This window comes from Saccostrea cucullata, unplaced genomic scaffold (genome assembly GCF_032062105.1).
Source record: "Saccostrea cucullata isolate Sc308-1 unplaced genomic scaffold, CSIRO_AGI_Scuc_v1 ctg2796, whole genome shotgun sequence".
NCBI classification, from domain to species: domain Eukaryota; kingdom Metazoa; phylum Mollusca; class Bivalvia; order Ostreida; family Ostreidae; genus Saccostrea; species Saccostrea cuccullata.
In genome coordinates, this window is record NW_026935013.1 from 17,729 (window position 1) to 43,693 (window position 25,965).

Sequence of the window (25,965 nt, forward strand, 5' to 3'; positions counted from 1 at the left end):
TAGTATAATGTAAACACAGTGTAAGCGCCCCGTATTTAGGGAATAGGTTAGGGTTAGGGGTTAGGGTTAGGGGCTAGGGTTAGGGTTAGTTAGGGATAGGGGTTTAGGGTTAAGGGGATAGGGTTAGTTAGGGTTAGGGTTAGTTAGGGCTAGGGGGTTAGGGTTAGTTAGGGTTAGGGTTAGTTAGGGCTAGGGGATTAGGGTTAGGGTTAAGGTTAGGGTTAGGGGGGCTAGGGTTAGGGTTAAGGTTAGGGTTAGTTAGGGCTAGGGGGTTAATGTTATGGGATAGAGTTAGAGGATTTAGGGGGTTAGGACTGCACTCAGTTTACCTCCTATCCCCCCCAGGGGATGCACTCCCTTGACCCCCTTATCCTCCCAACCAATCAAAATCCACCATTTTTTGACCTCATTTGCATAAAAAGTGCACTCAGTTGACCCGGCTATCTAGGCCCCTTATACTACTCCAATTTAACAATACAAAATAGGAGCTGGAGCAATCATGGAACTCCAAAACATCAGAGGTGGGATCAGGTGCCATGGAGGAGTAAGCATCCCCTACAAAACGGTCACACCCGTCGTGTGTTCCTTGTCTTGATTGAGAAAAAACGGGAAAAAATACGTCTACAGTTCAGTGTGTTAATGATGGCTCTACAGTAAATATGGAAAACGTTAGTCAGTATTTCACCTGATGATAAATTGTATTTGCTGGCAGGGTTATTGTATCGACATAGAACTTGCGAAATGATGACTTTAAACAAAACTAATGCCCTGCTCATACGACGAGCTTAATTCGCAGTAAATTAATGCGAAGTAAACTAATGCAAAGTAAAATAATTTGAACTAAATTGCATTCACACGACAGCTAAAGTGAAGTAAAATAATGCGAATTAAAATTTTACTTCTACAGTCAGAGCGTCAATTAGGCTATTATGACGTCATTTGCAAAACACAGAAGATTCACTTGACGTTATGTAATGCCATAGTGTTTGTACACACATTTTAGCGATTAACACAATCCCCCTTAGTTTTTTACTCAAAAATAGTACAAGTTCTTATAGCTGACCACTGACATGTGACATTTGACTTAATTTTGCCATTACACATGCCCCAAAATTTTAAATGTACTTTTTAAAGTGCGTGAGAAATGCGTGATTGTGGGGAGACGGTATATGCGTGATTTTGCGTTAGAAATAGGAAATGGTATATGCGTGACTGCGGGGAAGGTGATTAAACTAAATCTCATTAAACTGAACGCTGTTCAAATTTAATTCGTGTTCATTCGTGGGCATTATTTATCTTTAAGCAACTTGGGTTGTCAATAACTTACCTCGTTTTAAAAATTATTCACAAGTAGAGCGTGCTCTTGCATGCGTTCCTAATCAACTGAGAGAGATAATATCCGTATGCAGGTAATGAAGGTATATATTTCTGCATAATTAATGAAATTGACAATTGAAAAGATAAAGTCATTCGTTTGTCATAAAGATTATTTTTTAGATAACCATCCCCATCCTTTTCAAGAATCATGTCTTAATATGAAACAGATGTGCCCAACTCCGTGGTATCTTTTATATCTTTTATTTATACGGGATATATCATATCGAGGATGGAAATAACTATTGTTAATTGACAAATATACGTCGTCGATATATATAAATAACGAGTTGAATGCAACACAACGAGTGTTTTCTTCTTTTCACGTATAAATTCTGGTTCATATGCTTCAGGGTCAAGATCTAGAAAACGTTTTTACTACTTTAGACAAACTTCATGGAGCTAGATCCATTTAATTTGAAATTACACGAAAAGTTGTCCCGATATTTATATTGACATTATTTTAAAGAAGAGGCCATGAACATGCAAATTACCGTTTTCTGAAAGAAATTTTCTTTGTCTGATAAGAAAAAACTCTCATATTAGCGACTGCATTTCTTAATTTTTCATTAGAAATGACAATTTAAAATATGAATTTTCATCTTGTTTAATTACAAATTATGCCCGGTGTAATGACGAATAATGACCCCCATCGAATAATGACCGGGGGTCATTTTTCAACGACAATAAATGACCCCCACCCATAGAAAAAAATATTTTTTGTAGAAAAAGAGTCCCAGGGGTCATTATTTTATATGTTAGTCCTATAAAAAATTGACCCCCATTGAAAAATGACCCCCTTAAAAGTAATACAAAGTTTATAACAGGTGAAAGGGAAAAATATACTGTATATTATACTTGTTCTTGCTTCGAGTAATTCACGCATTTTATCCCCCCTCCCCCAAAAAAGAACATTACGTTAAATCAAAACAAAACAAAAAAAAATAAATAAATAAAAAAAATAAAATAAATGAAAAGCAAAAATATAAATAAAACTCTATACCTTTAAATATTAATACTGAAAGAGGCTCTAGATAGAACATTGAAATAAAGTTAAGCCTTCACACAAGTACTTTCATAACATAATTTACTTCGCCATGATTAAAGCATACTTTAAATTTTGGTGGAAGTATACTTGAAAGTATTGTGGCAAAGTAACAACAGTTGAAAATTAGTAGAATAGTAAATTGATTTAAGCTTATTTTAATTCCCTCCTTATAGAAAAATAAACGTAGGGTTATTATTATTTTTGTTGTTGTTGCTTTTTTTGACGATCGACTTCCTCCTAAATAAGTAAGGGGGTGGGGTATAAAACCTAAAAATACGCTCTGTAAAGCTATGGGCTAGTAAAATACACATTCTGATGCAAAAACTATACATGTAGACATAACCTTTTGATTTAGCATAAATTGTTCATCACATTTCTTAATTCTTGTTTTACTCCACTCTTTTACGTAGTTCTGAGTACATTTTTAAGAGAATTTAATATGAAAATTAGAACAAACATTTTCATTTTAGTAACGTCTTCTTTATACTGTATCATAATATTAAAAGTTAATTGAAGACCATTTCTTTTTATGTCCCCGTAATCGAAGATTCGGGGATATATAGTTTTATCGTGTCTGCTTGTATGTTTGTCTGTCTATCTGGCGGTCTGTTTATCCACAAAAACTTTAACCTTGACCATAACTTTTCATTTATTGGAGCTATGACTTTCATATTTAATATGTGTATTCCTTGTGACAAGACCTTACTTTGGGTACCACCAAATTTGACCTTTTGACCTTTACCTTGGAGTTTGTCCCATTTTACACAAAAATGCCAAATTTTTACTTTGGCCATAACTTTCAATCGGTATATACTAGTACTCTCATACTTCACATATGTATTTTTTTTAGCATGACCTTTCATTGGATACTAAAAACTTTGACCTTTTGACCTTGGAGAACTCCGTACTTATGAAAAAAAACTTTAACCTTGGTCTTAACTTTTGAACGGTAAGGACTAAGGTTTTCATACTACACAAATGTTATCCTTGTTACATTAAACCTTTCTTAAGAAACCATCAACTTTGACCCTTTGACCTTTTAGTTTGACCTACCTTTCAAAAACTTATCCTTAACCATCACTTTTGAACAACCCATCGATTAACTATAAACGTATATGTTTTAACAACCCATCCCCCCTCCCCGATGAAAAATTTCTAGATCAGCACCTGAATAAACCAGTCAAAGAATACCTGTAATGTAAATATGATATTTTAATAAAAATGTTAATTAAAATATCATTATAATAATAATAATAATAATATTTTTTATAAATAAACCTTCACCATCTATTTGAGTCTTCTCAAATATCATAATAATATCTAGTTGTTGTTTTTTTTTTAAATATCACATTACCTTTGTTTCTTTTTTTCGAGTGTTATTGTATTTATGAATCTTAATTTTACCAAATCTGTTTTTATTGTGTTTGCAGGATGCGTTATTTTGTGTTTCCCATCAAAGTATTATTTTGATGCATCCGATGCATTTGGATGTATAAGTTCTTCACTACTAATTCATTCATACAGAAAAGGAATTCTACCCGACACACCTGAGGCCATTAACCCAAGATTTTTTCTAAGCACTGTTGGCGTAACGAATTTACAACTGAACTTCTCGAGTATATCGGGTCTAAGGGATTTCAATCCTTCCAAGAAAACTTTTATCATTATTCATGGATTTCTAAGTAGTGGACAAACTGAATGGATATCTGATATGTGCCAACAAATCCTATCTACGGTTTGTTGCATAGAAGTTCAAAGTTATGCAATATACATTTACACAATCTGATATTTACTAATCAAGCTCTATTAAAATGGTAAATCGATAATTCTGCTGTACATACACCATCTAATTCATAATATTGTCTTCTCCTAATAGGTGGACGCAAACGTCATAGTGGTAGATTGGAAAAAGGGGGCAAACATCCATACTGGTTACTATTATGCTACAGTCAATACTGAGGTGGTTGGAACCATCCTCGCTCTTCTTGTAAGAAGTCTAGAACGTCATCAGGGCGCCGATAAATCACATTTTCACATCATTGGACACAGTCTGGGGGCCCATGTTGCAGGATTCTCAGGAAGTGCATATAAGAAAACAAGATATCAAAGAATCACAGGTAAAACGCGAGAGGAAAATTATCATTGATCTGGCATGGATACGATTACTGAAAAATGTAATCGATTACTTAGGAGAATTTTGTGTAGTTTTATCCTGTAATCGAATGTAATGGATTTCTTTAGATAATATAATCGATTAGTAATCTATTACTTTCAATTTTCATCCACCTTCAAATATCAAAGCAGAAAAATTTCAATATTAAATTTATTAGTTAAAATATTATTGTAGTTATGTTGATGATATCCTCTGAAGTTTTCATACAGGTTGATTTGAACCTCCATATCTAATAACTTTTGATTGTTGTAAAAAGTAGTTAATATTTGAATACTTGAAGAATTAAATCCAAGTTCTTTTAAAATACAATTTACTAGCATATAATGAGCCTTTGTCAGCAGGGACCAGTACAGTGTACGTACTGATCATGTAATCTATCTAAATCTATCTAAATCTTTTTTCACTTCTGGATTATTGAATGCACAAGGATAGACGGTTTTCATATTGCGCCTCAATCATTTAACAAGCAATTTTAACATGGATCTGATAAATTTAATCCATTCTGACAAAGTGTCAACGTCTTTTTCATATGTGGCACATCGCCTGGGGTAATCTTCAACAGAATCAATGATATTTATGAAATTCTGACACCAGTTGAAGGAACGAGTTTCCTTATACTTAGGGCCTTTTAAAATAAGTGATCAAAGGCCTTCATTATTAACTATATTTATGTCACCTGTAATAACGTGTTCAGCAGAACTATCGTAATAGGACAAACAATGACCTTGTTAGCTAATACAATTTATCATTGAGACAAATGCTGACTGACATTTTTCATACTAATTGTTAGTCCATTATTTATACACTGAATTGACGACGGATTTTCCCGTTATTTTCCGATCATGACAAGGAGCACGCGGCAGGTGTGACCGGTCGGCAGGGGATACTCACTCCTCCACTGCACCTGATCCCACCTGTGATGTTTCGGAGGTCTGTGTTTGCTCTGCTCCTATTTTGTATTGTTTTATGGACTTTGATATTTAATACTGTTCGTTATCTCCATATCCTACACCAATAATTTAATATCAATTTTCCAGGATACTTGCCAGTGGTGTTTATAACTCATTCTTTTGTCATTTGATAAAACTTAAATCTACAAAGCCTAAGGATACTTCTATATTAATAGAACTAATAACGGTAACCTGTTCTTGAAAGGAAGATTTTTAGAGACATTTCCTATAAGACGTATTCCTATACGTAACTTCCATCCCGTCTTGTGGCCCCGCCCTACCCAGAGGGGTTATGGTACGAACAAACTTGAGGAGAATTTTAAATGCTGCCACCAACTTTCACGAATTTCGAATTATCTCCCATTGAAAGAGGGCGTTGCAATTCCTGGACCTATTTATGAGAGGAAAGGAGTTTACTACAAGTGCTCATGAAATATATAATTTAGTTTGTATGGTGATAATGTCGTTTTGGAGTATATAAGCACTGGCAAGTAAAAATATAAACTTCATAATATAACTGAGTACTAAATAAACAATCTAAGAGGGGTGTTAGAAAAGTTCGCGGACAAATTCTATTGCGCTATTTCCACAAAACCGGTCAAACTTTCCAAATAAAATCTTAAAGCCGCTTAACCCGAAACAAGCACATATTATCTTACACAATAAAAGTACGTCATTACATAGATAATATAATTATAAAAATAAATTATAAGATTGATTTAATAGGTTATTACAACAATCCTTACATGGAAAACGCAGATCAAAAACCTTATTGACAAACAGTGGTTCCTGACGGAAGTTAAGATCTGTTGTGAAGTCAATTTTGAAAAAAATAAGTTTATCGGATATATATATAATAATAAAGATAATTAAAACCCGAGTTTTTTTCTCTATTAGTAGAAGCCTTAGTCATAATACATCTTTTCAAAATTAAGAAATTAATTGAATATAATCCATAGTAAATTTTATATTAATATGCTCATTTAAAGAATAAAGGAAAATCAGATATTTTAAATGATTTTTTAAAGGAGCTAAAATATTGTCCGTGTACAGGTAATATATGTACTTTGTTGTGAAAAAAATGCTCGGGTTTGTTCTTCATGAGATAAACATGTAAGTGATAAATTTAATTTTTCGAAGGTGATTTCACGCGATATCAACAATGATCAACATAGGATTATTTTTTGTGTGACCTAACAAAAATTGTTTTTTTTAACTTTTGAATTTTGATATCTTTTAAAAGAAAAAGACTTTGGGTATATAATTTGACAAAAGTTGAAACAATTTATGGAGAATTATTTTTCAAGAAGAAAAACGAATATATATTTTTAGCGATTAGAATCGGACAAAGCAGCTTTAACCTACTCTCCAATTAAATATACAAAAATTTGGTGCTCTCCAGTGATCATTGTAAAATATACAGCTTTTTGATAAAACTTGCTTCACAGAGCATGCTACATTTTGCAGGTTTACATCACAAAGACTCTTTATTAAAATTAAAAATTACACAATTGTAGCGCAAAGAGATTTATGATATTTTACCTGTCGCTAAAATATTCATAAAACGTCACTGGGAGAAATTTGAATAAAATTGGAGTGTATATGACTGCTTTACCACCATTTATAAATGATCAACGCGTAAAAACACGGCCAAAAATCGGAACGTCTTCGAGCGTCTTGGAGCACTGCACTACGTAAAAATTATGTGTTCAGACAGGAAAATGTCTAAAAAGAGATTAAAATGTTCAAGATGCTGCCGCAAATTTCCTACACATACATAGGATAAAGTTTTCAAATGGTTGTAGCTTTATAAGAATGGAAAGATTAACATTTTGAATGTTTAACTCCATCGATACTTGAACATGTTCAGTACCCCCTTATCGCATGGACGTTGTGCCTATATGGTTTTGCATAGTTTCCATTCCTGATCGATTAACTGCATAGACATTTTAAAGATCTCAATAATATACGAATCAGTACAAAAGACATTGTAGTAGAAAAGTAACATGTCTTGATATAGATATTCAATTTCAAAGTAGTAAAATAGATAAGAAAAATCTGAAGAAATGGAAGATTTACAGAACTGGACAAAGCTTAACGGGTTGAAATCTGGTTGTCACGTCGCCTTACGTCAAGTGATTGCTTCGTGAATCCAATGACCTCATAGTAAAAATTATTGTAAATTTTTAAGATTTTAGTAAATGGACCTGATTTTTTACAAACTAATAAACAAAATGTAGGAATTTATTCAGACTTAGGTAATACTTCACAGTACACAATAGATTTTTCGTAATTCAATGTGTCTGCGAACTTTTCTAACAACCCTCGTATTTAGGTGATCTCTGATCGTTACTTTCTCTTACCGGTACTAGTGGGAAACATAAAATATCTACATATACTAGTATTTATCAGTCGTTTTTACTTCCTATGTCTAACAGTGTTCTATTATACTCTGGTAAATATTATGCCCTTGGACCTCGTCCTCATTTTCAGGTGAAACAATAATTCTGTACTTGATGCTTTACTAATTTGGCTTACAATGCAATACAATTAAGAAAACGTGACATACGTGCAGAACCAGACCCAATCCTTAAACCAAGATGCAATACATGTAAAAGCAAGTAATCTAAAGAAAAGCAAGAAACTGATAATGAAAATTTACACGTGTGTAAGAATTTATTAGAAATAAAGAGCTCATTCAATATTTGTGTTGTAGGTTTGGATCCTGCAGGACTATTTTTCAGAAAAAAAGGACGTGACGCGAGATTAGATGAAACTGATGCCCATTTTGTGGACGTGATTCATACTGATGGTGGTATTACCGGTAAGTGGATTTTTTTCATTTGTTTTATTGATTTTGATATCAACAGTACTTAGTATTTTACATTATTGTCTAATTTTAAAGATAAAAAAGATGCTTTCAGTTTTCAAAGTGTTTTTATATTATCGCATTGCAGTGTTAATTTTGTAAGTTACCAATGGATACAGTCACTCAGATGTTGACATTCAGTTGTCAGAGTGTTTTGGTTTGTTGCCCCGTATTTAAACTTAATCTCAAAGCATTTTTGCGACTGTGGATCCGAATAACTTTGTCGAAATGTAAAGATTATCGTGATGATTCATTATCTATTTTAAATGACAAAACCTGACAAAACTTGCTACAAAGTATTCTTGGGTAAAGGGGATTCAAGTTTGTTCAAATATAGGGCCACGCCCTTTTCCAAGGGGAGATAATTATGAATTATTGAAGAATTAATGGCATTTTAAAAAAAATCTTCTTTTTAAGAACCACTGGGCCAGGAAAGATGAAACTCATGTGGAAGCATCCTTGGTTAGTGTAGATTCAATTTTGTTTAAATCATGACCCCCGGGGGTAGGGTGGGGCCACAATGACCGATCAAAGTTTTACATAGAAGTATAAAGGGAAAATCTTTAGAAAGCAATAACCACTGGGCCAGGAAAGAGGAAACTCATGTGGAAGCATCCTAATGTAGTGTAGATTCAAGTTTGTTCAAATCTTGGCCCCTGGGGGTAAGGTGGGGTTAAAATGGCTGATCAAAGTTTTGATAGAGAAATATTTTAAAATTGTCTTCTCAAGTGATATTTATATGGAATTGTCCTCAGGTAGTGTAGATTCTAGCTTGTTCAAATCCTAGATATATTAAAGAAATCTTCTTCCCAAGATTAGCAAAACCATGATCAGTGATAGTAGTATTTCTATGGAAGAATTTGCGGGTAGTGTAGAATTAAATTAGTTCAAATCATAACCCCCAAGGGTAGAGTGGGGCCACAATGGTGGATCAAAGTTTTACATAGAAATGTAAAGGGAAAAATCCCAGGAACAGAAAAGCTATGTTTAGTCATATTGACATGCAAGCATCCCCATGTATTGAAGATTTAAATTTATTCAATTCATGGCCCTCTGGGGTAGGGAGGGAAACAATGGGGAATCAAATTCAAAATATAATGAAGTTTTATAATGGAAGGAAATGTTTTTTTAAAAAATCTCAATATTTAAATGATGTTTTACGGTGTTCCACTGATCAAGTATAGCATTTTATACTCTACTTAGTTAAAAATAATTTTCTTTGTATTCGCTGAATATGATAATAAAGGACTGTAAAAAAGCAATCGAAATATCAATCGAATATAAAAAATTATACCAGAGAAATTTAATGTAGGAAACAAGTGATTAAAGTAAAAAAAAACGATAATTTTAAAAGATTGCCCATTAAATTATTGATAATTAAATGTAGATTTTAATTTATTAGCTCACCTGAGCCGAAGGCTCAAGTGAGCTTTTCTGATCAAAATTTGTCCGTTGTCTGTCGTCGTTGTAGTCGTTGTCGTCGTTGTAAACTTTTCACATTTTCGACTTCTTCTCAAGAACCGCTGGGCCAATTTCAATCAAACTTGGCACAAAGTATCATTGGGTGAAGGGGATTCAAGTTTCTTCAAATAAAGGGCTACGCCCTTTTCCAAGGGGAGATAATTATGAATTTGTTAAAAATTAATGGCATTTTTAAAAAAATCTTCTTCTTAAGAACCACTGAGCCAGGAAAGATGAAACTCATGTGGAATCATCCTCAGGTAGTGCAGATTCAAGTTTGTTCAAATCATGACCCCCGGGGCTAGGGTGGGGCCAAAATGGCCGACCCAAGTTTTACATAGGAATATATAGGAAAAATCTTTAAAAATCTTCTTCTCCAGAACCACTGGGCCAGGAAAGATGGAACTCATGTGGAATCATCCTCAGGTAGTGTAGATTCAAGTTTGTTCAAATCATGACCCCCAGGGCTAGGGTGGGGCCAAAATGGCCGACCGAAGTTTTACATATGAATATATAGGAAAAATCTTTAAAAATCTTCTTCTCCAGAACCACTGTCCCAGGAAAGATGAAACTCATGTGGAACCATCCACAGGTAGTGTAGATTCAAGTTTGTTCAAATCATGACCCCCGGGGCTAGGGTGGGGCCAAAATGGCCGACCGAAGTTTTACATAGGAATATATAGGAAAAATATTTAAAAATCTTCTTCTCCAGAACCACTGGGCCAGGAAAGATGAAACTCACGTGGTCTCATCCTGAGGTAGTGTAGATTCAAGTTTGTTCAAATCATGACCCCAGGGGCTAGGGTGGGGCCAAAATGGCCGACCAAAGTTTTACATACGAATAAATAGGAAAAATCTTTAAAAAATCTTATTCTCCAGAACCACTCGGCCAGGAAAGATGAAACTCACGTGAAATCATCCTCAGGTAGTGTAGATTCAAATTTGTTCAAATCATGACCCCCGGGGCTGGGGTGGGGCCAAAATGGCCGACCAAAGTTTTTCATAGGAATAAACAGGAAAAATCTTTAAAAATCTTATTCTCCAGAACCACTGGGCCAGGAAAGATGAAACTCATGTGGAATCATCCTCAGGTAGTGTAGATTCAAATTTGTTCAAATCATGACCCCCGGGGCTGGGGTGGGGCCAAAATGGTCGACCGAAGTTTAACATAGGAATATATAGGAAAACTATTTAAAAATATTCTTCTCCAGAACCACTCGGCCAGGAAGTGGATGAAACTCATGTGGACTCATCCTCAGGTAGTGTAGATTCAAATTTGTTCAAATCATGACCCCCGGGGCTGGGGTGGGGCCAAAATGGTCGACCGAAGTTTAACATAGGAATATATAGGAAAACTATTTAAAAATATTCTTCTCCAGAACCACTCGGCCAGGAAGTGGATGAAACTCATGTGGAATCATCCTCAGGTAGTGTAGATTCAAGTTTGTTCAAATCATGACCCCAGGGGTTAGGGTGGGGCCAAAATCGCCGACCCAAGTTTTACATAGGAATATATAGGGAAACCTTAAAAAGTTTTCTTTTCAAGTACTTCAAAGCTATGATTAGTGATATTTATATGGAATCATCCTCAGGTAGTGTAGATTCTAGTTTGTTCAAATGATGAATTCCTGGGGGGAGTGGGGTTAAATTCAAGCCCGATGTGCTCAGGTGAGCGCTGTGGCCCCTGGGCCTCTTGTATTTTGGCTAATGGTACTTTGCAGAACGAAACGAAACGGAACGGAACCAGTTGTGGGGCACCCTAGGGGGGCGGGGGAATAAAAATGAATATATTATATATAATAACCAGAAGTCTCTGTCGAGACTGTAGCTCTACTGGTTTGTACTTATCAAAAACCATTGCACTATTTTATGTATCTTTGTGTAGTCTACTTGTGTGCCAACTTATTTTGAAATCAAACTAGAACTTTGAAAGGAATTTCACAGAAAATTCTATTTTTAGTAACCATGGCAACACCGTTTATCGAAATTAAAAACCGATGCACTATTCTATGTATCTTAGTGTCGTCTACTTGTGTGCCAAGTTATATTGAAATCAGACCAAAACTGTAGAAGGTGTAGCGTTTTAAAGGAATTTCACAGAAAATTCTACTTTTAGTAACCATGGCAACATTGTTCATCGAAATTAAAAACCGATGCACTATTCTATGTTTCTTCATGTAGTCTACTTGTGTGCCAAGTTATATTGAAATCAGACCAAAACTGTAGAAGGAGTAGCGTTTTAAAGGAATTTCACAGACAATTCTATTTTTAGTAACCATGGCAACACCGTTCATCGAAATTTAAAACCGATGCACTATTCTATGTATCTTAGTGTAGTCTACTTGTGTGCCAAGTTATATTGAAATCAGACCAAAACTGTAGAAGGAGTAGCGTTTTAAAGGAATTTCACAGAAAATTCTATTTTTAGTAACCATGGCAACATTATTCATCGAAATTAAAAACCGATGCACTATTCTATGTATCTTAGTGTAGTCTACTTGTGTGCCAAGTTATATTGAAATCAAACCAAAGCTGTAGAAGGAGTAGCGTTTTTAAGGAATTTCACAGAAAATTCTATTTTTAGTAACCATGGCAACACCGTTCATTGAAATTAAAAACCGATGCACTATTCTATGTATCTTAGTGTAGTCTACTTGTGTGCCAAGCTATATTGAAATCAGACTAAAATTGTAGAAGAAGTAGCGTTTTGAAAAATTGTTTACAGACAGACGGACAGACAGACAGACAGACAGACAGGCGGACGGACGCCGGACGCATTACTATCGCATAAGCTCTTCTGGTCTCTGACCAGTAGAGTTAAAAATGAATATAATACGTTACTTTATTACAAATTATTCGGCCATTCTATATCTTAAGAAACCAAACCAAAAAAGTGTCAAGTGTCTGAAGAAGAGGACCATGAAATAAGATGTCTATAAGTCATGAATTAATCTGTCTTTGAGTTTTTGATATAGCTGCTGTGTCAACTGAAGTGACTATGTGAACTGTATTGAATGAGAGACGTACACCTATCATTGAAGTAAATATTTAGGTCTTTCCACCTTTCTGTGGAAAGACCTATTGATATTCTTCTGTTTATTATTAGGTCTTTCCACCTTTCTGTGGAAAGACCTATTGATATTCTTCTGTTTATTAGGTCTTTCCACCTTTCTGTGGAAAGACCTCTTGAAATGCTTCTGTTTATTAGGTCTTTCCACCTTCCTGTGGAAAGACCTCTTGAAATGCTTATGTTTATTATTATTCTTCTTCTTCTTCCCGGACTTTTGAAACCGCAAGACTTATCGAAAAACTTTATAGTTCATGAAACTGGATATCAAAAGTTATTCTGAAAAACGACAGCCCTTGTTTGAACTTTGACCCCTTTCGAAGTTATTTCCCTTTACGCAAGAAATGCTTGTTATCGCTACTCCTCCGAAACCGTAGACCATATAGACACCAAACCTTCACTAAAGTCTTCGACTAATTGAGAGGACTCTGGAATCTATTCATTGCGAAAGTATTCAGTGACTCCTTCAATGAGTTATTGCCCCTGAAACTTTTTGAATTTTAGAAATTATTAAAAATTTTCAAAACGAGAAGTGATAGAGACATGGGACCAACTGCATAAGATTCATTGAGCTTTGAGCTTAAAATTCATGTAAAGGTCAAAGGTCAAGGTCATTCCAAAATTGAGAAATTTAGCTCTCTTTATATCTTTCTTGTCTCTTAACATATACAAACTGACTTAGCATCATTTATATGTACTCTTAAAACTATTTTAAAGATTCAATTTGTATTCCGTAAGATTGACTCTATTAAAAGTTATCGCCCTTTGTGCGGAAAACCTTGTTATCGCTACTACTGCGAAACCATAAACCGTACAAATATGAAACCTTCACTAAAGTCTTCGACTAATTGAGAGGATTCTGGAATCTATTCATTGCAAAAGTCTTCGTTGACTTCTTCAATGAGTTATTGCCCCTGAAACTTTTTGAATTTTAGAAATAATTAAAAATTTTCAAAACGAGAAGTGATAGAGACATGGGACCAACTGCATAAGATTCATTGAGCGTTGAGCTTAAAATTCATGTAAAGGTCAAAGGTCAAGGTCATTCCAAAATGGAGAAATTAAGCTCTTTTTACATATTTTTTGTCTCTTAACATATACAAACTGGCTTAGCATCATTAATATGTACTCTTAAAACTATTTTAAAGATTCAATTTGTATTCCGTAAGATTGACTCTATTAAAAGTTATCGCCCTTTGTGCGGAAAACCTTGTTATCGCTACTACTGCGAAACCATAAACCGTACAAATATGAAACCTTCACTAAAGTCTTCGACTAATTGAGAGGACTCTGGAATCTATTCATTGCGAAAGTATTCGGTGACTCCTTCAATGAGTTATTGCCCCTGAAACTTTTTGAATTTTACAAAAAAATAAATTTTTTAAAAACGAAAAGTTGTAGAGATATGGGACCAACTGCATAAGATTCATTGACCTTTGATCTAAATTTTCATGCAAAGGTCAAAGGTCAAGGTCATTCAGAAAATGAGAAATTAAGCTTTTTCTATATCTCTTTTGTCTTTCAATATATACTTAATGTCTTTGCATCATTAATATGTACTCTTAAAACTCTTTCAAATATTTTATTCTTGTCCCCAAAGATTAACCCTTTAAAAAGTTATTGCCCCTTGTGCAAGAAACCTTGTTATCGCTACTTCTCCGAAACCGTAGACCGTATAGACACTAAACCTTCACTAATGTCTTAAGGGTCTTAAGGCCTAACTTCACTATATAAGTGCAAAAGGATCTGATGACCGCTTATATGAGTTATTGCCCTTTAACTTCTTTGTACTTCCTATTTAAGCTTATCACTTGAAAACTATAAGTCGTAGAAGCATGTGGTCAATTGCATTGTGACCCTTGACCTTTGACCTTGAATATTTTTTAAAGGTCAAAGGTCAAGGTCATTTCAATTTTTTTTTTAATTTTTGCTATCCTTTAAGACAATTTTGGTTTCTTATTCATGGAATTAAATTTAAAAACAAAATTGAAATTCAAAGAAGGTGGAAAGACCTCTTATTGTTCTTTGAACAATAAGTCTACTAGTTATTATTATTATTATTATTTTTCCGCTACGGACTTTTGATCCGAAAGACTTATCGAAAAACATTTTAGTTCATGATACTCGACATCAAAAGTTATTTCGAAAAACAACCCAACGTATATGACCTATGACCCCTTACGGAGTTCTTGCCCCTTTTATGTAAAACCTTGTTATCGCTACTCCTTCGAAACCGTAAATCGTACAAATATGAAACCTTCACTAAAGTCTTTGACACATTGAGAGGATTCTGGAATCTATTCATTGCGAAAGTCTTCGGTGACTCCTTTATTGAGTTATTGCCCCTGAAACTTTTTGAATTTTACAAATAATTAAAAATTTTCAAAACGAGAAGTGATAGAGACATGGGACCAACTGCATAAGATTCATTGACCTTTGATCATGAAAGTAATGCAAAGGTCAAAGGTCAAGGTCATTCCAAAATTGAGAAATTAAGCTCTTTTTATATCTTTTTTGTCTCTTTACATATACAAACTGTCTTAGCATTAATAATATGTACTCTTAAAACTATTTAAAAGATTTTATTCGTATTCCGTAAGATTGACCCTATTAAAAGTTATCGCCCTTTGTGCGGTAAACCTTGTTATCGCTACTACTTTGAAACCGTAAACCGTACAAATATGAAACCTTCACTAAAGTCTTCGACTAATTGATAGGGTTCTGGAATCTATTCATTGCGAAAGTCTTCGGTGACTCCTTCAATGAGTTATTGCCCCTGAAACTTTTTGAACTTTACAAATAGTTAAAAATTTTCAAAACGAGAAGTGATAGAGACATGGGACCAACTGCATTAGATTCATTGACCTTTGATCATGAAATTAATGCAAAGGTCAAAGGTCAAGGTCATTCCAAAATTGAGAAATTAAGCTCTTTTTATATCTTTTTTGTCTCTTAACATATACAAACTGTCTAAGCATTCATAATATGTACTCTTAAAACTATTTACAAGATTGTATTCGTATTCCGTAAGATTGACCCTATTAAAAGTTATTGCCCTTTGTGCAGTAAACCTTGTTATCGCTACCACTTCGAAACCGTAAACCGTACAAATATGAAACCTTTACTAAAGTCTGCGACTAATTGAGAGGGTTCTGGAATGTATACATTGCAAAAGTCTTCGGTGACTCCTTCAATGAGTTATTGCCCCTGAAAGTCTTTGAATCTTGGAAATAATTAAAAAATTTTCAAAATGAGATAGTGTAGAGACATGAACCCAACTGCATAAGATTCATTGACCATTGAGCTTAAAATTCATATAAAGGTCAAAGGTCAATGTCATTCCAAAACTGAAAAAATTAGCTCTTTTTATATATCTTTTGTCTTTCAACATATGCTTAATGTCTATGCATCATTAATATGTACTCTTAAAACTGTGTCATAGATTTCATTCTCATCCCTTAAGATTGAACCTATTAAAAGTTATTGCCCCTTGTGCGAAATTTTTTTTTTACTATTGCTTCAAAAATGTAAACCGCAAAGACATGAAACCTTCTCTAATGTCTTATTGGACTTTAGGCAAAACTTTTATGCTCAAGTGCAAAAGGATCTGGTGACTCCTTGAATGAGTTACTGCCCTTAAATGCTTTTGTGCTTACTATTAAACCTTATAACTTTAAAACTATAAGTCATAGAAACATGGGGTTAATTACAATGTGACCCTTGACCTTTGACCTTGAATATGACTTGAAGGTCAAAGGTCAAGGTCACCTTAAAAAAAAAATCATTTTCATTTTTTTTTTTTAAGCCATTCCTGGTTCCTTTTTTTATGAAATTTAATTTTAAATAGATAAATATTAAATGACACTCAAATTCAAAAGGTGGAAAGACCTCTTATTGTTCTGTGAACAATAAGTCTCCTAGTTATTATTTTTATTATTTTTCCGCCGGACGAATTTTTGTTTCAAGGTCTTTTGAAAAGATTTATAGTTTATAAGAATGTACTTTGTAAGAGATATTTGGAAAAAACCCTGCGTATATGAACTCTGAATTCTTTCGAAGTTATTGCCCCTTTCCCAAGAAATGCTTGTTATCGCTACTCCTTCGAAACCGTAAACCGTAGAAATATGAAACCTTCACTAAAGTCTTCGACTAATTGAGAGGACTCTGGAATCTATTCATTGCGAAAGTATTCGGTGACTCCTTCAATGAGTTATTGCCCCTGAAACTTTATGAATTTTAGATATAATTAAAAATTTTCAAAACGAGAAGTGATAGAGACATGGGACCAACTGCATAAGATTCATTGAGCTTTGATCATTAAATTAATGCAAAGGTCAAATGTCAAGGTCATTCCAAATTTGAGAAATTAAGCTCTTTTTATATCTTTTTTGTCTTTTAACATATACAAACTCTCTTAGCATCATTAATATGTACTCTTAAAACTATTTTAAAGATTTAATTCGTATTCCTTAAGATTGACCCTATTAAAAGTTATCGCCCTTTGTACGAAAAACCTTGTTATCGCTACTCCTTCGAAACCGTAAACCATAGAAATATGAAACCTTCACTAAAGTCTTCGACTAATTGAGAGGACTCTGGAATCTATTCATTTCGAAAGTATTCGGTGACTCCTTCAATGAGTTATTGCCCCTGAAACTTTATGAATTTTAGAAATAATTAAAAATTTTCAAACCGAGAAGTGATAGAGACTTGGGACCAACTGCATAAGATTCATAGACCTTTGATCATGAAATTAATGCAAAGGTCAAAGGTCAAGGTCATTCCAAATTTGAGAAATTAAGCTCTTTTTACATCTCTTTTGTCTTTAAACATACACTTAATGTGTTTGCATCAATGATATGTACTCTTAAAACTATTTTAAATATTTCATTTTTGTTCCCTAAGATTAACCCTTTTAAAAGTTATTGCCCCTTGTGCGAAAAACCTTGTAATCACTACTCCTCGGAAACTGTAGACCGAAGAGACACCAAATCTTCACTAATGTCTTAAGGATCTTTAGGCATAACATCCTTGTATAAGTGCAAAAGGATCTGATAACCCCTTATATAAGTTATTGCCCTTTAATGTCTTTGTACTTACTATTAAACCTTATAACTTAAAAACTATAAGTCGTAGAAGCACGGGGTCAATTGCATTGTGACTCCTGACCTTTGACCTTGAACATTTCCTCAAGGTCAAAGGTCAAGGTCATTTCAATTTTTTTTTATTTTCATTTTTTTCTATCCTTTAAGACAATTTTGGTTTCTTATTCATGGAATTTAATTTTAAGGAGTCAGATATAAAACAAAATTGAAATTCAAAGAAGGTGGAAAGACCTCTTATTGTTCTGTGAACAATAAGTCTCCTAGTTATTTTTATTATTTTTCCGCCGGACGAATTTTTGTTTCAAGGTCTTTTGAAAAGATTTATAGTTTATAAGAATGTACTTTGTCAGAGATATTTGCAAAAAACCCTGCGTATATGAACTATGAATTCTTTCGAAGTTATTTCCCCTTTCGCAAGAAATGCTTGTTATCGCTACTCCTTCCAAACCGTAAACCGTAGAAATATGAAACCTTCACTAAAGTCTTCGACTAATTGAGAGGACTCTGGAATCTATTCATTGCGAAAGTATTCAGTGACACCTTCAATGAGTTATTGCCCCTGAAACTTTTTTAATTTTAGAAATAATCAAAAATTTTCAAAACGAGAAGTGATAGAGAGATGGGACCAACTGCATAAGATTCATTGACCTTTGATCATGAAATTAATGCAAAGGTCAAAGGTCAAGGTCATTTCAAATTTGAGAAATTAAGCTCTTTTTATATCTTTTTTGTCTTTTAACATATACAAACTGTCTAAGCATCATTAATATGTACTCTTAAAACTGTTTTAAAGATTTAATTCATATTCCGTAAGATTGACCCTATTAAAAGTTATCGCCCTTTGCGCGGAAAACGTTGTTATCGCTACTCCTTCGAAACCGTAAACTGTAGAAATATGAAACCTTCACTAAAGTCTTCGACTAATTGAGAGGACTCTGGAATCTATTCATTGCGAAAGTATTCAGTGACCCCTTCAATGAGTTATTGCCCCTGAAACTTTTTTAATTTTAGAAATAATTAAAAAATTTCAAAACAAGAAGTGATAGAGACATGGGACCAACTGCATAAAATTCATTGACTTTTGATCATGAAATTAATGCAAAGGGTAAAGGTCAAGGTCATTCCACATTTGAGAAATTAAGCTCTTTTTATATCTTTTTTGTCCTTTAACATATACAAATTGTCTTAGCATCATTAATATGTACTCTTAAAACTATTTTAAAGATTTAATTTGTATTCCTTAAGATTGACCCTATTAAACGTTATCGCCCTTTGTGTGAAAAACCTTGTTATTGCTACTACTTCGAAACCGTAAATTGCAGAGACATGAAACCTTCACTAAAGTCTTCAACTAATTGAGAGAACTCTTGAATCTATCATTGCAAAAGTATTAGATCACACCTTCAATGAGTTATTGCCCCTGAAACTTTTTGAATTTTACAAATAATTATAAATTTTAAAAACGAAAAGTTGTAGAGATATGGGACCAACTGCATAAGATTCATTGACCTTTGGCCATGAAATTTATGCAAAAGTCAAAGGTCAAGGTCATTTCAAAAATGATAAATTAAGCTCTTTTTATATCTCTTTTGTCTTTTAACATATACTTAATATCTTTGCATAATAATATGTACTCTTAAAACTATTTCAAATATTTCATTCTTGTCCCCTTGGATTAACCCTTTCAAAAGTTATTGCCCCTTGTGCAAAATACCTTGTAATCGATACTCCTCAGAAACTGCAGACTGTAGAGACTCCAAACCTTCACTAATGTCTTAAGGATCTTAAAGCATAACTTCACTATATAAGTGTGAAAGGATCAGATGACACCTTAAATGAGTTATTGCCCTTTAATGTCTTTGTACTTACTATTAAACCTCATAACTTGAAAACTTTAAGTTGTAGAAGCATGGGGTTAATTGCATTGTGACCCTTGACCTTTGACCTTGAAGATTTTTTCAAGGTGAAAGGTCAAGGTCGTTTCAATTTTTTAAAATTTTCATTTTTTTTATTTATCCTTTTAAGACAATTTTGTTTTCTTATTCATGGAATTTAATTTTAAGGAGTCAGATATATAACAAAATTGAAATTCAAAGAAGGTGGAAAGACCTCTTATTGTTCTTTGAACAATAAGTCTCCTAGTTATCAATGTTTTTCTTCCAAAGATTAAAAAAGATATCGTTCATCTGCAGTCTAAAGGTGAAGAGAGTTGTCGCGCTTTGCCAGTATGGTTATTCTCTGGTTCCGTTTCGTTCCGCTAAATACCAACATCTGTGTGGGTATTAGTATTTAGCGAAACGGAAGGAAACACGTCAGTTAAGTTAAAATAAGATGATACACATACAAGCATTTTGTTGTTATTCATTTCATCTAATCTTTTTAATCATTAAAAATTAAAAATTCAAGGTGGAAAATAAAATATAAGAGACAACGATGTTCGAGGAGGAAAGTAATTCATCCATCATATATCCAGCACAATAAAACATACTTTTTTTTACCTTTCAAACTTCTTCAAAAATATTGTCTTTATATCAGTTATACATGTTTATTATATAAAAAAAATACAATCGCAGGCCTTGATGTAGAGAAGAAAACGTAAATTCTCTCTATCTTCAACTAAATCGAAATGCAAAAAAAATGTAAAATTATTATGTATTTCAAAACGCGTAAATTGCAATTTGCTGTATGCTAACAAATATGTTTACTACTGTAAACTTGATTGATATTCAGTTCTGTGCTATTAAGAAAGGAAACACACACATACGGGTTCCGTTCCGTTTCGCAAAATACCAATATCCACTACAATATTAGTACTTTGCGAAACGAAACGGAACTATAATATGAAGGGTTTTAAAACCCTGTTAATGAACGACGTGAGATAAGTTTTGTGCCTTGTAAGGATTTGCATTTAAAAATCATGCTCAGCAAGAAAATTAATTTAACAACAGTCCTAAAAATTTCTGTTTTCTTTACATACAATCAAACAAAAAGTTTTGTTATGTTTTCATTTTCTGTAAATAAATTAAACACCATTTATATTTGAAAAGAAGCTTTCATAAATCCTGGGTAAATCTAAATATTCCAAAATTAGCTTACCTGAAAGAAGAAGTCATTTTTATTAAAGAAAAATATGACATTCATGTAACAACTTAATTCTTCATATATTTATTTTATTGTGTTTCAATTTTGATGAGATTCGTTTAGTTCCGCTGAATACTAATTTCTGTATGTAGTGACTGACCATGTGAACTGTATTGAAAGGAAGACGTATACTGTACATCTATCATTGATGTAAAAATTTATTAATGCTTTTATATCAGTTTATTATCAAAATATAAAAAGAATATCGTTCATGTGCTGAATCTAAAGGTAAAGAGAGTTGTTGCGCTTTGCCAGTGTGGTTATTCTCTGGTTCCGTTTCGTTCCGCTAAATACCAATACCCGTGTGGATATTGGTATTTAGCGGAACGGAACGGAACAAGGTACTGAATGTGTGCATATAAGTAAAACCCATCAGCCACACAATTCTAAATTTATAGGACCCAACACAGTGCTGTGATTTTTCTTATTTCTCTTTGATTTTGACATCGTTTTGAATAAGTTGTTCTTATTGACATAATTGTTTTTACAGAAGTGTGTTTCGGCGGTTTTGTATCGTATTGGTGTATTAAAAATCTAAATCACGGCACCGCATTTCATCATGGATCCCGCCGTAATTTCTATTATGGGAAAATAGCATTTGTACAGAATAATGCAGAAATTAGAATATTCAGCGGAACTAAAACGAATCTCATAAAAATTGAAACACATTGAAATAAATATATGAAGAATTAAGTTGTTACATGAATGTCATATTTTTCTTTAATAAAAATGACTTCTTCTTCTTTCAGGTAAACTAAGGAATATTCAGATTTACCCAGGATTTATGAAAGCTTTAAAATTGCCTGTTGAATATTCCGGCAGATTTAGGTTGTTTCTTGTTTTTTCTCTTCAAATGAAAAGATGTGGTTCCGTTTCGTTCCCCAAAGTACCGATACCGGTGTGGATATTGGTAATTTGCGGAACGGAACGGAACAAGATTTGATCATTTTGAAATACTGTTTCTTTCCTCGTTGCGTTTACCACTTTCCCATTTCGAATGCTCGAAAAACTGCCAAAAATTAAGCAAATGCCTTAAAATGTTTACAAAGACTACAAAATTGATTGTGAAATTGAATTGGGATAATTTCAATCCAAATCTTATGTATTTAAAACTTTAATTTGAATTCAAACTTTTGTATTCTTTGATAAAACCTTGGGTTTTTTTTACCGTGCGCCGTAGGACAATACCTCGTGCACATTCAAGCATAATAAAATCTTTATTTTTGCCTACATTTTATCAAAAAAATTATTATGCACTTAAATATGATAAATAAACATTTACTGAAATTTTCAGCTTAGTGCGCCTATTACTTTTCGAGAAAAACGCTTTGTCCAGGATTTTACGGGACAACCCTCGTATTGTGCTGGCTATATGATGGATGAATTACTTTCCTCCTCAAACATTCTTGTCTCATATTTTATTTTCCACCTTGAATTTAATTTTTAATACAAGTACTTAAAAAGATTAGATGAAATGAATAACAACAAAATGCTTGTATGTGTATCATCTTATTCCAACTAAACTGACGTGTTTCGTTCCGTTTTGCTAAAGGTATCACACCGGTAATTGTTTTCACTATATAATTCTATATAGAATAAAAAATCGTTAAAAATCAGGTATTTGTTTACATGAAAAAATATTTAGCAGGAGGTGTTAAACATTACCTGTCACATTAGCTGACACCAAAAAACAGGGTACCCACACGGCATTTTCGGACTTTTTCCATCTGCAAACAGGGCTACCCTCAAATCCACGTGTTTTCACTTTGTTTATAAACACCTCGAGTGCATCACAGGAAGTAGCCTCCTATGCCCTGAAAAAAATAGTTCCTGTCAAAAACCTTTATTTATTCACAAAGTGCATAAAATTTACTAGGCACAGGTACCAAAGTTGTAAAAATGGCTTGGAAGAAAATAGAAAAACGCATCAAAAGAAAAGAAAATTAATTTTATATGTATGGACCTACATTTGACTAAGTTCATTTTGATTGGTCAATTACCGGTGTGATACCTTGAAGGACCCTTAAAGGTGTTCGATTTTTTCCATTTCTGCACCTGAGATTCATTAAATAATTGTCCCCAACATCCTTAAGTCTGGTGATCTAAATCCCCTTATTTCTGAAGATATGAAGCATTTATCTCCCTTACTCCAGAGCAGTCAAGAATAACACACAAAGCACTTTGGAAGCAGTTTTTCGTGCATCTTTTGAAGCAGAATCTCATCATTAAAAGAATAAGCTTGGCAACCAATTTTTTATCTGTGGAGAGTATATGCTTTGTTCTTCACAACAAACAAAAGAGAGGTTACAAGTCTTAGACAATTATGTAATTATTACATAACAAAGTTGCATTTTCCCCTTCAAAGAATGAACAAAAATACAGAAATTGTTAAATACTGGGTTGATAATGAAAACTGTATTGGGTCAATTTATGTTCCAAATAAAGCCTGGGTATTTGTCTACAAGCTGCTGTGCAAAAGATTATCTAAATGCTGTGTTGTAACTCAGGGCAGTCTAAATGATATCAGCATCTAGGGAGGTTCTTGACAGCTCCCACACTCCAATAAACTGGCTTTGATGATAAGAAAATGGAGACAACAATTCAGATGTAATTTATTGTTGTGATTTATGTAACTGGCTTTCTCTTAAGACACAAATTAGCCATGAAATTTCAATTTCACATGCATAATTATTCTCTTTTCATGGATTGACTCAGGAATTCCAAAGGTGTTTAATGAATTTCCATGATTTATGCAAGATTACATCTTTTTGTTTCACCAAATTTACATAAAAAATAAAAATTTTAATTTTAAAATATAAATATTTAACATTTCTATGGGTTTGAACACTTTTATATATGACAAAATGCATCACAGAGACCAGTTTCAGGACATCCTCCATGATTCTCTGAGGTGGGTGGGTGTACAAAATCTGCTGACAAAATTTATAGGAGGTGATCTGAGAAGAAAGGTGCACCTTATTAGCTGAATTATAGTTATTCTGATATTTTAATTATGTAAATATGCCAAATTTCTTCATCAGTTAAATTTGCAATTTATTAATATTTCAGTACATTGATATCCTTAATAGATCATGCTCATGTAAGCATCACTGACTGAGACTTAAATCAAAAGTGACAGTCAACACCTACATATAAATGAAAAAATAACAAAAAACAGTCTCTGACAAACTGAAAAAACATCAATGTCAGCTGCGAAAGCATGAATAAAGTCCTGAGAACCACAAGAGGCATGCCATGGTGCTAAGTGACATTCTGCACTACATGTATGATGCATGGTTAGAACTCAGAATAAGTATTATCATGCAGACTCTGACAGTATTTAAGGATTTTTTGGTTATAACCTTCCTTCCTGTGAAAAATTTTTAATGAATATATAATTCTTTATTCAATAACTTTAAGCCATACGGCTCATCAGTTTATATAAACAAATATACATAATGAACGAGAGGTGAGAGTCTGCGGGGGGTGGAACCCCTAGTGTCCATCTGCCTGACTCCCATACTGGTACACCAACAGATATACAATATATTTCAAATTCTCCATTATTATATGAAAAATTATTATAGCATGATATACTCAATAAAACATGAATACATATGAATTATATTATTCGTTATTTCTTGTAACAGATATACAATTATATATTTCCAATTCTCCATTATTACATGAAAAATTATTATAGCATATAGTACATGTATATATATGAATTATATTATTCATTGTTTCTTGTAACAGATATACAATATGCTTCTAATTCTCAATTCTTAAATGAAAAAATACTATTATTATAGTATATAATACATGAATACATATGGATTACCGGTGTGATACCTTGAATACCCACACAGATATTGGTATTGAGCGGAACGAAACGAAACCAGAGAATAACCATACTGGCAAAGTGCGACAACTCTCTTTACCTTTAGACTGCAGATGAAAGATATCCTTTTTAATCTTTTGACAATAAACTTTGAAAGAAAAACATTAATAAATTTGTGCATCATTGATAGGTGTACGTCTCTCATTCAATACAATTCACATAGCCACTTCAGTTGACACAGCAGATCAAAAACTCAACGACAGAATAATTTATGACTTCAGACACTTGACACTTTTTTGGGTGATTCTTAAGATATAAAATGACAGAATAATTTTTTATAAATAACGTATTATATTCATTTTTATTATATACAATATATTAATTTTTATTCCCCCCGCCCCCCTAGGGTGCCCCACAACTGGTTCCGTTCCGTTCCGTTTCGTTCCGCAAAGTACCATTAGCCTGTATTTTATACTTCTTGATGTTCTTGGGATAATCTTTTTGAATTTAAGGATTTGGTTATTTAAATGCGATGGGTCATGTGGATTTTTATCCGAACGGCGGACAATCCCAACCTGGATGCTACCGTAAGTTACTTATAGAAATTGATTTCTCCGATCTGTTAATAATCTCAAGTCCATTCTGTTGTAAGTCATTATCTGCTCCCGTTTCAGTTACGTGCAGCCACTCTCGAGCTTACGAATACTTCACGGAATCCATCCTCTCAAATGAAGCGTTCAGGGCTTGGGAATGCGAGACTCTTGATCAGTGTACATCATTGGAAGGATTAAATACAACCCAGCCACCGGACAACCGGATGGGTTTCTATGTTCATAATCCCAAGGAAAATAAAATGTATTACCTGAGAACAAACAGAGAGGCACCCTTTAACATCCCCCCGGAACCTTAATGTTTATTTTTAAAAATAATTTGCTT

General features: G+C 33.4%; 1 protein-coding gene across 1 annotated transcript; it reads left to right on the forward strand.

Moving 5' to 3' along the window:
• The first annotated feature begins 4,014 nt into the window (after nucleotides 1–4,014).
• LOC134241706 (inactive pancreatic lipase-related protein 1-like) lies at nucleotides 4,015–25,939 on the forward strand. The gene is made up of 5 exons (XM_062723727.1): nucleotides 4,015–4,157; nucleotides 4,299–4,539; nucleotides 8,262–8,369; nucleotides 25,542–25,616; nucleotides 25,704–25,939. Exons 1-5 carry the CDS (start codon nucleotides 4,134–4,136, stop codon nucleotides 25,937–25,939), a joined length of 684 nt encoding a protein of 227 aa, XP_062579711.1. The 5' UTR covers nucleotides 4,015–4,133.
• The last annotated feature ends 26 nt before the right edge of the window (nucleotides 25,940–25,965 follow it).

Coding starts and splice junctions, on each gene's coding strand:
- LOC134241706 (XM_062723727.1), top strand. CDS start 4,134: ATGTGCCAACAAATCCTATCTACG. Junction 4,158..4,298: donor GCCAACAAATCCTATCTACG/GTTTGTTGCATA, acceptor TTCTCCTAATAG/GTGGACGCAAACGTCATAGT. Junction 4,540..8,261: donor AAGATATCAAAGAATCACAG/GTAAAACGCGAG, acceptor TTTGTGTTGTAG/GTTTGGATCCTGCAGGACTA.